Source organism: Phalaenopsis equestris, unplaced genomic scaffold, assembly GCF_001263595.1.
Source record: "Phalaenopsis equestris unplaced genomic scaffold, ASM126359v1 Scaffold000054, whole genome shotgun sequence".
NCBI classification, from domain to species: Eukaryota; Viridiplantae; Streptophyta; class Magnoliopsida; order Asparagales; family Orchidaceae; genus Phalaenopsis; species Phalaenopsis equestris.
This window is the reverse complement of record NW_018164496.1, coordinates 1,921,168-1,934,971: the sequence shown is the minus strand read 5'-3', so window position 1 is coordinate 1,934,971 and position 13,804 is coordinate 1,921,168. Positions and strand designations below refer to the sequence as shown.

The 13,804-nt window shown below is 34.2% G+C and overlaps 1 protein-coding gene across 1 annotated transcript; it reads left to right on the top strand.

Annotated features, from left to right (window-relative positions):
* The first annotated feature begins 335 nt into the window (after window positions 1-335).
* On the top strand, window positions 336-7,710 carry LOC110019289 (probable LRR receptor-like serine/threonine-protein kinase At1g14390). The gene is made up of 7 exons (XM_020716908.1): window positions 336-1,817; window positions 1,897-2,030; window positions 6,257-6,500; window positions 6,631-6,839; window positions 6,922-6,971; window positions 7,054-7,171; window positions 7,260-7,710. Exons 1-7 carry the CDS (start codon window positions 680-682, stop codon window positions 7,491-7,493), a joined length of 2,127 nt encoding a protein of 708 aa, XP_020572567.1. The 5' UTR covers window positions 336-679; the 3' UTR covers window positions 7,494-7,710.
* The last annotated feature ends 6,094 nt before the right edge of the window (window positions 7,711-13,804 follow it).

The following is a 13,804-nucleotide window of genomic DNA, read 5'->3' as shown; positions in this document are numbered from 1 at the left end:
TGACATTTAATGAGAAATAATAATCCATACAAGGGGCAAAGATAATATTAATCATAATGCCCATATTCAAAAAAAAGGATACTAAAGATAGATCAAGGATCTATGTAAATTCAATTATAATAAATACTTAATTTGTAATGCAAAGTCAACCCCTCTATAAATAGGAGTCAGCACTCCAATGCACTGAGAGAATTCCTAAGCCTACCTTATTTCCACTTATTTTTTGGCAATATAGATTCAATTATAAGTCAAAATCCAATATTTTTGAATAATTTTTAATTATTATATAATTATTATTTAACCTCTCAATTCTCATTTTCACAGTCCATCAAACCGGAGGTGATGCTCACGAGCTACATGTCTGTAAAGCCCTCACTGCTTTTATCCCCTTCCTCTCTCCCGCCACCCTCCATTCCCTCATCCATGGACCCCTAGTCCCTCTCATCTCATAACTCTTTCGCTCTCTCATAACTCATCTTCGCTCTCTCTCTCTCTCTCTCTCTGCTGCCAGACGCCCGCCATTAACGAAAAGCTCTCAGACCTTAAGATTCAGTTCAAAGTTGAACCCAAAAGGCAAAACCGCGCCATTAATCTGTGTCTATCATCTGTTTCCAAGCCGCAAACCTTAAAAAAAATTCTATCTTTGGATCAAACCTTGAAAAAAACGTCATTTTGTTCCATGCCGAAGCCCCATTTCCTCCTCCTCGTCTTCCTCCTGCACATAAGCTCATCTTTTCTCCCTCTCTTCTCACGCGCACAGCAGCTCTCCGCCTCCCAGTCTCAAACCATCTTCCGCCTCCGACGAATCCTCGAATACCCCCCACCACTCGTGTCATGGAATCGCTACACTTCCTTCTGCAACCTCCCCTCTTCATCCTCCCTTTCCATATCATGCTCCTCCACCGGCCAAATTACCAAGCTTTCCATCTCGGGCGATCGCCGTCGTCCCGCTCTGTCGGCTAACTTCTCCTCCTACTCCCTCTTCACCACTCTGTCCAGACTCAACAGCCTCACCTCCCTCTCACTTGTCTCCTTAGGTATTTGGGGCCCTCTGCCTACCAAAATCAAGAGGATGTCTTCTCTGAAATCCCTCAATCTCAGCTCCAATTACTTCAATGGAACTTTTCCTGATTTCAAATCCATGCCCCTTCTCAGCGAATTAGATTTGGGTGAAAATTTTCTCGGACCTGACTTTCCTTCCCTTGGGAACAACATTGCAACACTAGTACTTCAAAAAAACCGCATTCGTTCAGAGTTACCCGCGCTTCTTGCATCCTTACATCAACTTGAGAAGCTTGATTTATCTTTCAATCAGCTCAGTGGGCCGATTCCACCATCTCTTTTCTCCCTCTCAACTCTTCAATACTTAGACTTGTCAGCTAACAAGTTGCAGGGCGCTTTCCCTGCAACTCTATCTTGTGGAAAAGATCTAAATTTTGTTAACATATCAAGCAATCTTTTGGTGGGAAGTTTGCCTCCTTGCATTCGCCATAACTCCTCCAATCTTCTCGTCCTCAATTCATGGAACTGTCTCTCAACTGCTGATCTAATATACCAACATCCGAATTCTTACTGTATGAAAAAGCCGTTGGCTGCAGTGTTGCCGGATTCCAACAAGAAAGCTGGCTCCAAGAGCAAATTGGGCCTGATACTGAGCCTCGTGGGAGGAATCATCGGATTGGTTTTACTGTTCGGGCTGTTGCTGCTATTATTCATCAGGAAGGTGAAACCAGAAATCAATGGAGTGAAGTCCTTGCACCGCACAATTGATGACAGTAAATCCATTTTTTCTGCCAAAAGAACTCCAGCTGATGCAAGTAAGCTTTTTGAAAGTAGATTTGATCTGATTTGAAGTTATGTTTATAAGTTCTGATGGAAAAAATTTGATCTTTGCAGGGCACATGTCTCAGGGAGTGATTATTGGTACATTGGGAATTACACCATACCGTGTTTTTGCTTTTGAGGAACTTGAAGAAGCCACCAAAGGCTTTGACTCATCCAATTTGATTTCAGATGGTCGTCAGGGACAGGTGTGCTGCTTAAAACTATTGTTTTGAACAGACATGGAGCTGTATCCCTAACATATGCAGGACATATTTCTTATGTATTTGCATATCTCATGCCTAAATTTTTAGTTTTACAAAGATAGCACTTAAATCTTTAATATCATGTAAAAAAGGGCATTTACATATGGACCACCCGAAACATTGATATTTACAAATTAATCGCCCAGGTGATTTAATTGAACGACCGAGCGGATGGATTTATGCATGCATGCCATGTTCAAATTATTGAGAATTTGTAAATAGCAAGTTTTGTTGGTTTGTATGTAAAATTGCCCCCACAAAAAAGGGATAATTGCATCCAAGCCACACAAAACATTGATATTTACAAATTAACCTCCCAAGGTGATTTATTTGAACTACTGAACTGATGTATTTATGCGTGTCATATTCAAACTATTGAGAATTTGGAAATAGCAAGTTTCAGGTGGTCTGTATGTAAAATGCACCAACTAATTGTTTTTCTTGAACTACCGAATAGATGTATTTAAGCTTGCCATGAACAAATTATTGGGAATTTGATAAAAATGAAAAATATGGGTTGGGTTCTTACCATGATATTTGATATTTGAGTGAGAATTTAAAAAATGGATGAAAGAGGGTGGTTCTTTTGTAAATAGCAAGTTTTGGGTGGTCTGTATGTAATTACCCCTAAAAAATAGCATTAGTATGTAAATATCAAAGTCTAAGGTGAGATATGTAAATACATAAGAATTGAGTGCTGCGCATGTAACTTTCCCTTAAATGGTTCAACTTTTAATTGGGGGTAATACTACTGTCTTTTACTCTGGCAAATGTTGAATGAAGAAATAAACTGTTTCTCTTTATGCATGTCAAACCTCTGCAAGCCCAGTTGTCCACAAACGATGCATCATTACCTCTGTTGTCATCAGTTGGACTAAGGGCCCACTTGATACTGCTTTCAGCATGCTGTTTCTATTTTTAAAATAATTGGAAAAAAATGACAAAGCATTTAGATTTGATACATCATCAATAAATTTCCCAACATCAAACATGAATCTTGAGGCATGACATAGATCTCAAGGCAATTTTTTAGCAAGAAATGTTTAAACTTCGATTAAAAGTCATCAAGAGTTATGATTTTAGCAAATTTACAGTCAAACTGACCGGCTCAACGAGACGCCGACAAGACATATCCAATATTACCAAAATTAGTTCAATCTGAGTCAAATCAAACTCAGATCAAGCACTTTTGGAAGTTTTTTAGGAATATTTAGAAGATCAAACAAATGTCGAATCTAGCAAGCCTATAATCGAATTGAGCGTATCGACAAGACGAATTCAGCGAGCCCAAGATTGCTCAATTTTGACATCGTTAAGGGACTCAAATGTCTACCAAACGCCGTCCGATCGAAGGAAGCTTTTCGGACCATCCAATCAAAGTGATTCATATTTCTGCAATAAGTGCACCCAGAGCACTATAAATAGAGTCACATAACGGTCATGTGGGAGGGAGAGTTTGAGATTTGAGGAAGAGCTTGAAGTATTGAGGAGCTGAAGTCCAGCACCACCACTAATCTCAGTTGACCATCGCAGACTTTCGCTGATCACCATCAACTACCGTTGACCGTCGTCAACTACCACTAACTTTTGTCGACTGTTGTCAATCATCGCTAATCTCCGTTAATCACCGCCGATCACCGTTGATCACCGTCAACTACCGTCGACCACCGCCAGCTGTCAATTACTGCCAACCACCGTCGACCATCACCGATTGGACGCCGCTAATGGCTATCGGTTGTCGTCGTTCCTAGCAACAAATTCATCAGTACATTGATATTGGAACTTGAGAAACCTATTAACCATTTTTCTCCTGTGTGGCAAGTGGTTGCAATTGTAATCATATTTTTATAGTGGAACTCTTCAGCTGGTTAAGACCCTTTCCCTTTTCAAATTTTCCACATAAAAATTTTTGGTGTCATTATTAGTGTTTTTTTTTTTTTCTGAGTGTGTGTTGAATCTTCGTACCACGTTAAGACGATAATCTGACACTCTATTGCCACAAATTTCTTAGCACACATCAAAATTAAAAAACATAATAAATCCAAAACAGTTAAATTTGTTTTGTGATGAATTAAATATTAATTATCTTTTTATTATATTCATATGAAAGAAAATACTAATATTAGTTGCTCCATTTGATGATCAAATAAATTCATTATTTAAAGTAGTTATAACTACTTAATATTAGCTTTTTTTATAATAATTTATGTTTGTGATAATATCAGTGCCAAACGGAGCCTAAGATACTCTGTTTCCCATGTGATCTTATTTTATGGCATTAAAAATCCATTGTATCCAGCTGTTATGCTTGCCCTTGAAGCATCCAATTGAGAATTTAATTTTTTTATTCTGGTAATAATTACAACTCATGCAAGAACCAAGTTGATAATGTAATAATCCCACTATATAGATTGAAAAATGTAATGATTTGCTTTGCTATATCACTAGAGAAGGTGGGATTATAAGACATGACAATGGCCATTGGTGTTGGTTGATGATGCCAGAAGATGGGCATCGGCTCAATTCAACAGATAGTTGCAACAATCAACATATATCGGTCATGGTCACGCTAGCATTGCTTGCAAACAGTAAAATATGTTAGCGATTATGCAATTGATTTTGATGGAACTCAACTATGCTGGGTTAGTAGGCCGAAGTGGCTGGAAAAGACGGTTAATGATTGGTGTGGCAACAATGACACTTAACTTTGATGGAAGATGATGGTGGGTGTTGATGGTAGAAAATGAAGACATCGTATATTGCATGTAGAGCTCTAGAACTCGTGTTCCCGAATTCTCCTTTGTAGAAATTCTCCATTAAAATGATAAAGCAAAGCTTGTTCTAAATAATTTTTATGGGCATTCTGGTTACTTTAGTTGAAACCAATGCACTTCTTCTGACAAAGTAAGTTGATCGCTCTTCATTATATGACATTTTTAGAAATCTTAACGCTTTGACGGTTTCTAAATTAGGTGATCTTAAGCTCATCGGATTTATCTCATTGATATACTCTTTTTGACTATAAGCATATGAAATTCTGTGATTGTTTGGTCCAATAAATAGTCCGATGATGTTTTTGGCTATACTTTCGAGTTTAAGTGCTACATTTAGGTCTAGTCGGTCGGATCAAGATATTTTTTTGTGCCATAGGATTTCTCCATTAAAACACTCATTTGATAATAAGTTTGCTGAAGTAGAGTTTGCATGATACCTTAGTTAATTTTGGGAGTTTCTTATTTGAGTACTCGAGTGTTTCAAGATCTCGAAATTGCATAGGATTAGTACTTGATTGATGAATTTTCTTGTAACGTATTAAATCTGAAGCTTCAATGAGGTAGGCCATAATCCGAAGTATAGTTGGGATGACTGAAAAGAGTGTGGATTGCTAGATGAGGTAAGAGGTTTGCAGAATTTCAAAATAGCTGATTCCTGCTACCAGTACGTAGCTCAATTCATAGAGGAAAAGGAGTACAGGATGAAGTATACATATATAGTATATATAGGGAATTCATTGCATAAATCAATGGTTAGGATTGAGGTAGTTTGTTGCACATGAATGGAGATCAGATGCAGGTGTCCTGCAAGCTATGTCATCTACTTGGTTCGTTAATAACTCCTCTCAACCAATGATCCAGTACCTGGATTGTGAGTTCGTCGCAAAGGTACTTAAATCAAGAGATGGACAGGCTTTTGGTAAGTGTATCCGCTACCTATTGTTGTATGGCAATGTGATGAACAGCTATATCTTTGTTGGAAATGTGATGGAATGGAATGCCACGGAAGGTAGAAATGTTGCCTAGATTTTTCATATGAAAATTGTGATTTAGATTTTGAAGGAGAGTGGTTTGAAATGAGTCATCTTTACCTGTATGGAGAATATTGTCCACATAGAATACTAAGTTGTGTTTGTTTCCATTTTTATGGATGAAAAAAGACGGTTCCTCGGTGCTTGGTTGCGGTTGTTTGAGATGATTGGAAAAGGTGTAGTACTATTGACATGGTGTTTGTTTGAAACCATAGATGGCTTTGCGAATACAACATACATATGTAATGTGTTAATTGTCCTCAAATACTGAAGGTTGCTTCTGTATTTCTGGGGATAATCTTGCATTTCTTAGTTTCATACCAAGCTAATTGTTTTTATTCTTTTTTTTTTTTCTATCCCCTAGTTCTTCAAGGGGTGGCTCCAAGATGGCTCCGCAGTTATTGTGAGAAGCTTGAAGTTGAAACAAAAGTACTCATCTCAGAGCCTTCTTCAATACATAGACATCATTTCTAAGCTCAGACATCGTCATCTCGTCAGTATCCTTGGGCATTGCATTGCTAATGGCGAGGGGAACGCTAATGTGCCAAGCCTTGTTTTCCTTGTTTTCGAATATGTTTCCAACGGAACTCTTAGGAATCATCTTACTGGTAACCAAACATTCTTGAGATGTTCACCACATCTTACTGGTAACCAAACATTCTTGAGATGTTCAGGCTCTCATTATAAACCGCTATTACCTTTCTGAAGTGTTCTTATTTTTGGTTCCTACTCTAGCAGATTGGAGAAAGCGTGAGATGCTTAAATGGCCACAGAGAGTAACAGCTGTAATCGGAGTAGCTAAAGGATTGCAATTCCTGCATTCTGTTATAGTCCCTGGTATATCAGGGAATGTTCTCAAAATCGAAAACATTTTGCTGGATGAAATTCTAACAGCAAAAATTAGTAATTATAATCTTCCTGTATTACCAAAGAATAAGAACAAAAAGGTTAGTTCAAAACTGTTCAAATTATGAAGTTCTTAAAGCTCTCATGCCATAATCCAGATTCAGAACTCAGTGTCTTCTGCAGGTTGGTTGTGAAATCCCGTTCGCTGATTGCGGAGACGAGACTTTTGGCAGGTAATACATGTTTTCTAATCACTTTTTTTGTAGTAGTCAATCTGGTAAAGCTACGATTACTTATAGTCATTCTGATAAACAGCATTCAAAATTTTGATGATGGTGAAAAGAAAGACATTTATCAGTTGGGTTTGATCCTCTTGGAAGTCATTACAGGCAAACCTCATGAAGCACAGGAGTTGGATGAAGTCAGAGCTCAAGTACATTTCTAGAAACTCAGCTTACATTTTATTTCTCTTGTAATTTATAAAAAAAAAAAATCTGAATATATATAAATTGCTGGTTCAGCTTCTGAAGAGCTTGAATGAATCTCCGGCGAAACTTGGCGCAATAGTGGACTCGGCCATTCGCAACACATTTGCACATGATTCCCTGAGAAGGGCTGTTGAAATAGCTATTAATTGTGTATCTAAAGATTTAAAGCAGAGGCCATCTATTGATGATATTCTTTGGAATCTGCAGTATTGTATCCAAATTCAGAATGGCTGGGCCAGCAGTGAGAATCTTAGCACTCAGTCATGAAGTATTTATGACTCTTAAGGCTTGCAAGGGTGGGCTGTGCTTTTTCGTTTTTCCTAATAAGGTTTCATTGTAGTTTGCAGATGCTATTTAATTGTACATGCTTACATTTTAGAAACAAATAAACAGTACAAACATATCGTGCTGATTTGAATTCAGTGTGATGTAAAGTTGCTATATGTTTGTGAATAAATTTCAGTCCTTTTTTTGTGTTTTGTCAGAAAATGCATTAAGTTTCCAAAATAGAAAGCAATGGTGATTGAATTTCAATTTTTTATTTGAATGGTATTGGAGTTTTACTAACCTTATTTTAATAGGTTGGGTCAAAGTTTAGAGTGACATGAAATGTTATATTAAACTGAAAGTAAGAAAGTGCATAATAATACTTAATGTTTTACTGTCATAAAATACAGAAGGATTATAGCAAGAGAAGAGTGCATGCTGATTATTTTGTGGAGGTTGAATTCATAAGAAGTTGCCATTTGACTTCATGCTAGTGAGTAAATTCTTAATTCTAGTTGCCTTGATAAGTTGGGGTAGTTGGGCAAGCTGGGGCAATTTGCCTTTAGAAAGTGCTAGGATGATAATTTTTAGTTTAAGCTGATTTTTAATTCAATCTTGGGGTTTAGTTAAAGTTTAGTTATATTTGGTTTTATTTTAGTTTGTTGACCATGAAATTAGAAAAAGATGGAGAAAGAAAATAAATAAGAAAATTAAATTAATTAATTACTTAATTGAGTAGTTATTAATTAAACAAGTACTTATTTGCATACCTCTCTCCTGCCAAAGTTCCAGCTTAATAGAATGACTGTTCCCACTTCCTCAATTTAAATATACGAACAAAACTCTTATTCGTGTATTTTCTTGCACCCTATCGGTTACTTTTCATTTTCTCCCCTTGTTCGTCTCTCCCAAAAGTCCTCGCTCCTTGTACTCTGTCGGTTGCCCTCCCGCAATCATTTCGTTCGTCTTCTCCAGTTTGAAACCCGCGTAGCCTCAAAAATCTAAAAATATTTTCAAGTTGAGCTATTCGGACTTAGGCTCCTAGGGGCGAAGCATAATTCAAATATTGATTTTTCTTAAAACTTGAAATTAAACGCCACCGGATTCGCAATATACCTGTTAAAGAACAGAAGGTGGTCTTTTTCTTACAACTAAATCATAATACTTTTGCAAATATCTTAAGCTACAAATGATTTCAAAATTTATAAAAAACTCATGACTTTAACCCCTAAGTAAAAAAAAAAATCAAGTCAAAATAAATGGTTGACTATTATTTTTCATCCTAGATAAATCATTGCCATCTATTATGTGTATTTAAAATAGATGTTCAAGATCTTTTTAGATAGAAACTATACTGCCTAGAGGTTTCTCTATTAAAACCCCACATTTAATAAGAGCTTCTCATGTGTAAAGCATAGGTGATGGTATTATGTTATGTAAATAAATGAGGAATTTAAAAATTTTAATAAGTTTGAAAACTTTCATTAAGTCATTACAAAATAAAAAAATCATGAGATATATATATATATATAAAGAAAGATACAAATAGATTGGATGAAAGAAACCAAATTCACACCTTAACCACCCGACATACAACACACAGGTAGGAAATACATGTATACCCAAAAAACCAAGATTAAAATGTAGACATAGGAATTATACGCCAAAAGTCTGTCAACACTCGCAAATTCAATTAGCTTGCAAATGATCCAATTTAGTCTCGGCTCTGCCTCTTGTTTTAGGTTGGGAGCTAGCTAACAAATTATTAAGTTTGTTGTCATTATCTGAAATAACCAATGTATCATCCATCAAGTTTGGTAGTAGGCCTCCATTCTTCTTATTCTTCCTAGAGGTATAAACCTGTCATTCCTCATCCGAAGATTGGCTCAGCAGATCAGTGGATTGGACCAAAGATTGTCGGGCAGGTCTAGGCTTTTGAACATTATGAGCCCATGTGTCTGACTAACAATAACAACTTGCTCGATCTGATGAGGCGGTAGAAACACGGTATAAATATTGTCATACATCATGAGCATTGTGTGAAGGCTAAATGGTTGACATATTACCCGCGATGATAGTGACATCTTCAGGAGTATCATTCTGATGATCAATAATGACAATAACTTGGAGTAGATCAAGATGAGGGGGAACCGCTGCCTCTAGCTAAGAACTTTGCTTCTTTGGTCTTAGATGGGGGTGTAGATGGTGACATTGAGAAATGGAGTAGTCGAACATACGACAATTCGAGCAATACGAGGGAAAAGGCTCAATCACAACCCTTTGCCAATATCCATGGTGTTATGTATCGAGCCAAATTTCCTCAGAAGCAATTGAAGTGATGTCCCTTCAACAAAGACCATGGCTTAAGAGGGACGGGAAAGATTAAAATGAGAAATGTTTGTTTTGAGTGGCTTATCATATGCTGAGGCAATAAAGTACAACACTTCTTGAGTAAAATAATGAAATTACAGGCCAGGGAGACGAATCCAGACATGAATGATTGGTGGTTCCGTCTGTGGTTCAAAATCCACCAACAATTTTGAAATCTTTCTTGCTCTATTATCACTCCAGATTAATCTTATAGAAAATAAGCTTGTGTAATCCTCTTCATTATTAAGTTGAATAAGGATGTGATTATCATTATTAAGTTGAATAAGGATGTGTCTTCCATCTAAAAGTCCAATTTTTCACTCCCCAACAAGGTGCATAAGCTCAAATTCCTTACGAATAAGCTCCATTTTGGGATGACCATAAAGAAATTTTCTTACCAAATTCAGACGACAGGAGGAAACAAGCTGATTACGTTCAAATTTCGTAATAAGATGGTTGGCCTCCCATTCTTCCTACTAGGTTTTTAAATGTCATCTATGAACGCAAACGAAGAAGGGGAGGAGCACGATTTTGGAGTACCTGAGACGTGGACACCTGCAAGGGCAGCATCATACGTTCTGTCTGAAGCCATCATCAATAGAAGGAGGCGTGGCGTTAGGAGCAATGAAGTTATAGTGAAAGAAAGAGCAAAAGCAGAAGGGGGATTAGTGGAAACCCCTTCAAAGTCGAGCAGAGGACTAAAGGTGCAACCTTCCTTCAACGAGCATCCAAAACGAAAAGGTGCAAAACAACAAAGCACTACGAAACATACCAGAGGAGTCGAGGCATGAAAACCTCCAAGCGTGACGATGCGAGAAGATGCCATCACAGGCACTAGGGTTCGTCATGAGGCGAAACCCTAACAAAGTCGTGCACGAGATAAGGAGATGCCAACCGGGGTACGAGACACTTATTGGTTTGAATCCCCTCTGGCACAGTTGGCCTTAAAGAGATGGTACTCAGATTGTTAGTTATATTAGGGGTGGCTAAAGACTCGCATAACCAATAACAGTCTCTTGACATTTCGTTTATATATATATATATATCAAAAACTTATGAAACTAAGCTATATTTTAAACAAATCAAGACTCAAGCCTTAATAAGTTTCCTTTTAATTAAATAAAATAAATTTTAGATTAATAATAAAAATTAAATAATTAAAATTTTTAAAAATTCTTAAAAAATTCTAAAAAATTATCTAATCATATTTAAAGTGTATAATAATTTTCTTAAGATGTTTGGAGTACACTTAGATGGATAATAACTCTCATAGGTAATTGTTAATAAACTTAAATAAATAAATAATATTAACTATCAAATATATAAATTATATAAAAAGTAGATATATGGGTTTTATTTATGTCATGGTGACCTCAAACTCAACTCTATGCCATTTTGAGGTTGATTTCATCAAAAATAAAAATAAAAATAAATAGCTTTAAGTATAATTAAACCACACATAAACTTAAATCATTATGATTAATCAAATAGACAAATAAATGATTAAAAACTTTGAACCCCTAACACTTCATAATAGAGAACACCAAGAATATTAGGTTCATGCCATTTTCGTGTAAAAATATTTTTTTTATTATTTTAAAGTATAAATGAATTAGAATATTATAATCAATATATTAAGCTTCAAAAAATCACTAAAGCTTTACAAATGTGTAAAATCCTAAAACACTCTACAATGTTTTATTAATTTTTAAATTAATTAACATTTTAAATAATTTTTGGAAGCCAATATTTTCAAAAACATTTAGAAAATTAATATAATTGATAATTAAGCCAAAATTTTATGGAGTTTTTCTATGGTGTCCCTTAACTCTAGAGAATATTTTCATAATTTTGATATTTTATTTGAATAGCTATTTTTATTTTGCTTTGCATAGTAACTAATAAATAATTAGTTCAGTACACTATGAAAAACTAATTTTTCATGAATAATTTGGGATAAGAAAATCTCACACCAAAAAAAATAATAAATAAATAAATAAATAAATCTCTAAAGATTGTCATATTTTTAACTCAGAGGATTGCAATGTATATTTCTACACTTAACTATGGCAAAGGAAAAAAAGTGAAAATCTTAAGAGGATTGGATGTGTGTGCATAGCCATCCATGCTAAAATAAGATTAATTGATTTGTATTTTTAATTGTGCTTTAGTACTATTCATTGACATTAAATTATTTTATTTTACATACTCTTCTAGATTATAATGTGATGGATTTTATTGTGATTATTGTAATGGTTGGTTTAGATGATAATTATGTGTTTGATTGATTTATTAATATTTTATGAAGTGTAATATGAGATGCTAGTTAACAAAATAAGTAAAAAAAAATACTACTATTACTTGTGTTCATGCTTTGGTTCATTTTAGCATAATTAATTTATATTTAAATGTGAAAAAAAATATTACTTACTTTATGACCCATTCATTTTATTTTGAATTAACTAAAATTTTCATTATTTTAAAAATTATGTATCAATTTATCCTCCTCTTATGTTTGTCATATACTGCATAATAAGTAGAACTCCAATCCTCATTCACTATGAGCAACTATGTCTACTTGGGTAACTCATAATATGTAGAACTCTAATCATCATATACCATACTATGGGCATCTATTATTGATTGATTTATAAAAAGACCGTATGAATAGGTTGATGTGCCTTTGTTCTCACTTTGTTGTTTAGGTTAGTTATTAAATTACTCAAATAATTGACATGGCCATTTTATCTTGTGAAACATATGAAGCATTTCATGTCAAACTTTTAATAAGGGAATAATATTAAATTTTGGGGCTACAATAATCCCAATGTTTGGGTGATAACATCATGATGATTAACTACATAAAAGACCTTATGAATAGGCATAGCTTACTTTTTGGACATTGTTAGTGCAAATGATAATTCCACCAATATTCATGGACAACCTTATGCACTAATAAAGTAGCAAAATCCAAATAAAATCAAACAAAAATAAATAGATATATAGTATGTTAAAGATAAATCTTAAAAGTGATTAATCTCACTCATAAGCTAAACCTCAAATTTTAAAAGCATCTAAATTTGATTTGTATTCAAGGGGGAAAGTTTCAAATATGATTACTTATAAACACAAGTATACAAACACAAGTATTAGGAGATAAATAACATTTTCATACATCATTCGAGCCTTAACAATAACTCAACAAGAAAAGCAAAATGTGATATAATAAAAAATGAAAAAAGCAACTACAAAGTAATAATTAAACCAAAATTCCAAAGATGTCTAAATAAAAATTATAACTAAAATGTGGTGATAAGTGAAAGTAAGGTTTTATATGTCCATCATCATCATCATTATTATTATTATTATTATTATTATTATTATTATTATTATTATTATTATTATTATTATTATTATTATTATTATATTTTTTTTTTATTTTATTTTTTTATTTTTTTTTGTATTTGCTTCTCCAAGATAGTTACTTGTGAACACTAGTGAAATATTAATGTTTTGTCTACATTAATGCTTTCCTCTTAACCCAAACAAGAAACATCACATAACTCTCACTAAACTAAAAACTAGTAGAAAAAGTTTTAATAACCTTACCTATACACAACACTAAAAAAATGTATTAGAGAGATGGTTCAATTGAAATGATTTATATTGTAAACTCTCTTCATTTTAATGAGAAATTAATGCATTATATATGTAGCTTAAGATAGATAAATTAAGAGATCTAAAACATGTCTTTATTATTGCTAGCCATTATGTCCTTTTATGATATGATGGTATATAAATATTCAACTTAATTAATAATAGACAAATTATTGTGGGATATATAAATGATCTTATATATTTTGTAGCTAATCATATATTTGAACATTTGATTATAATTAATAATCAAGAGCAAGGAATTCAAGTTGTCTTTTAAATCATAT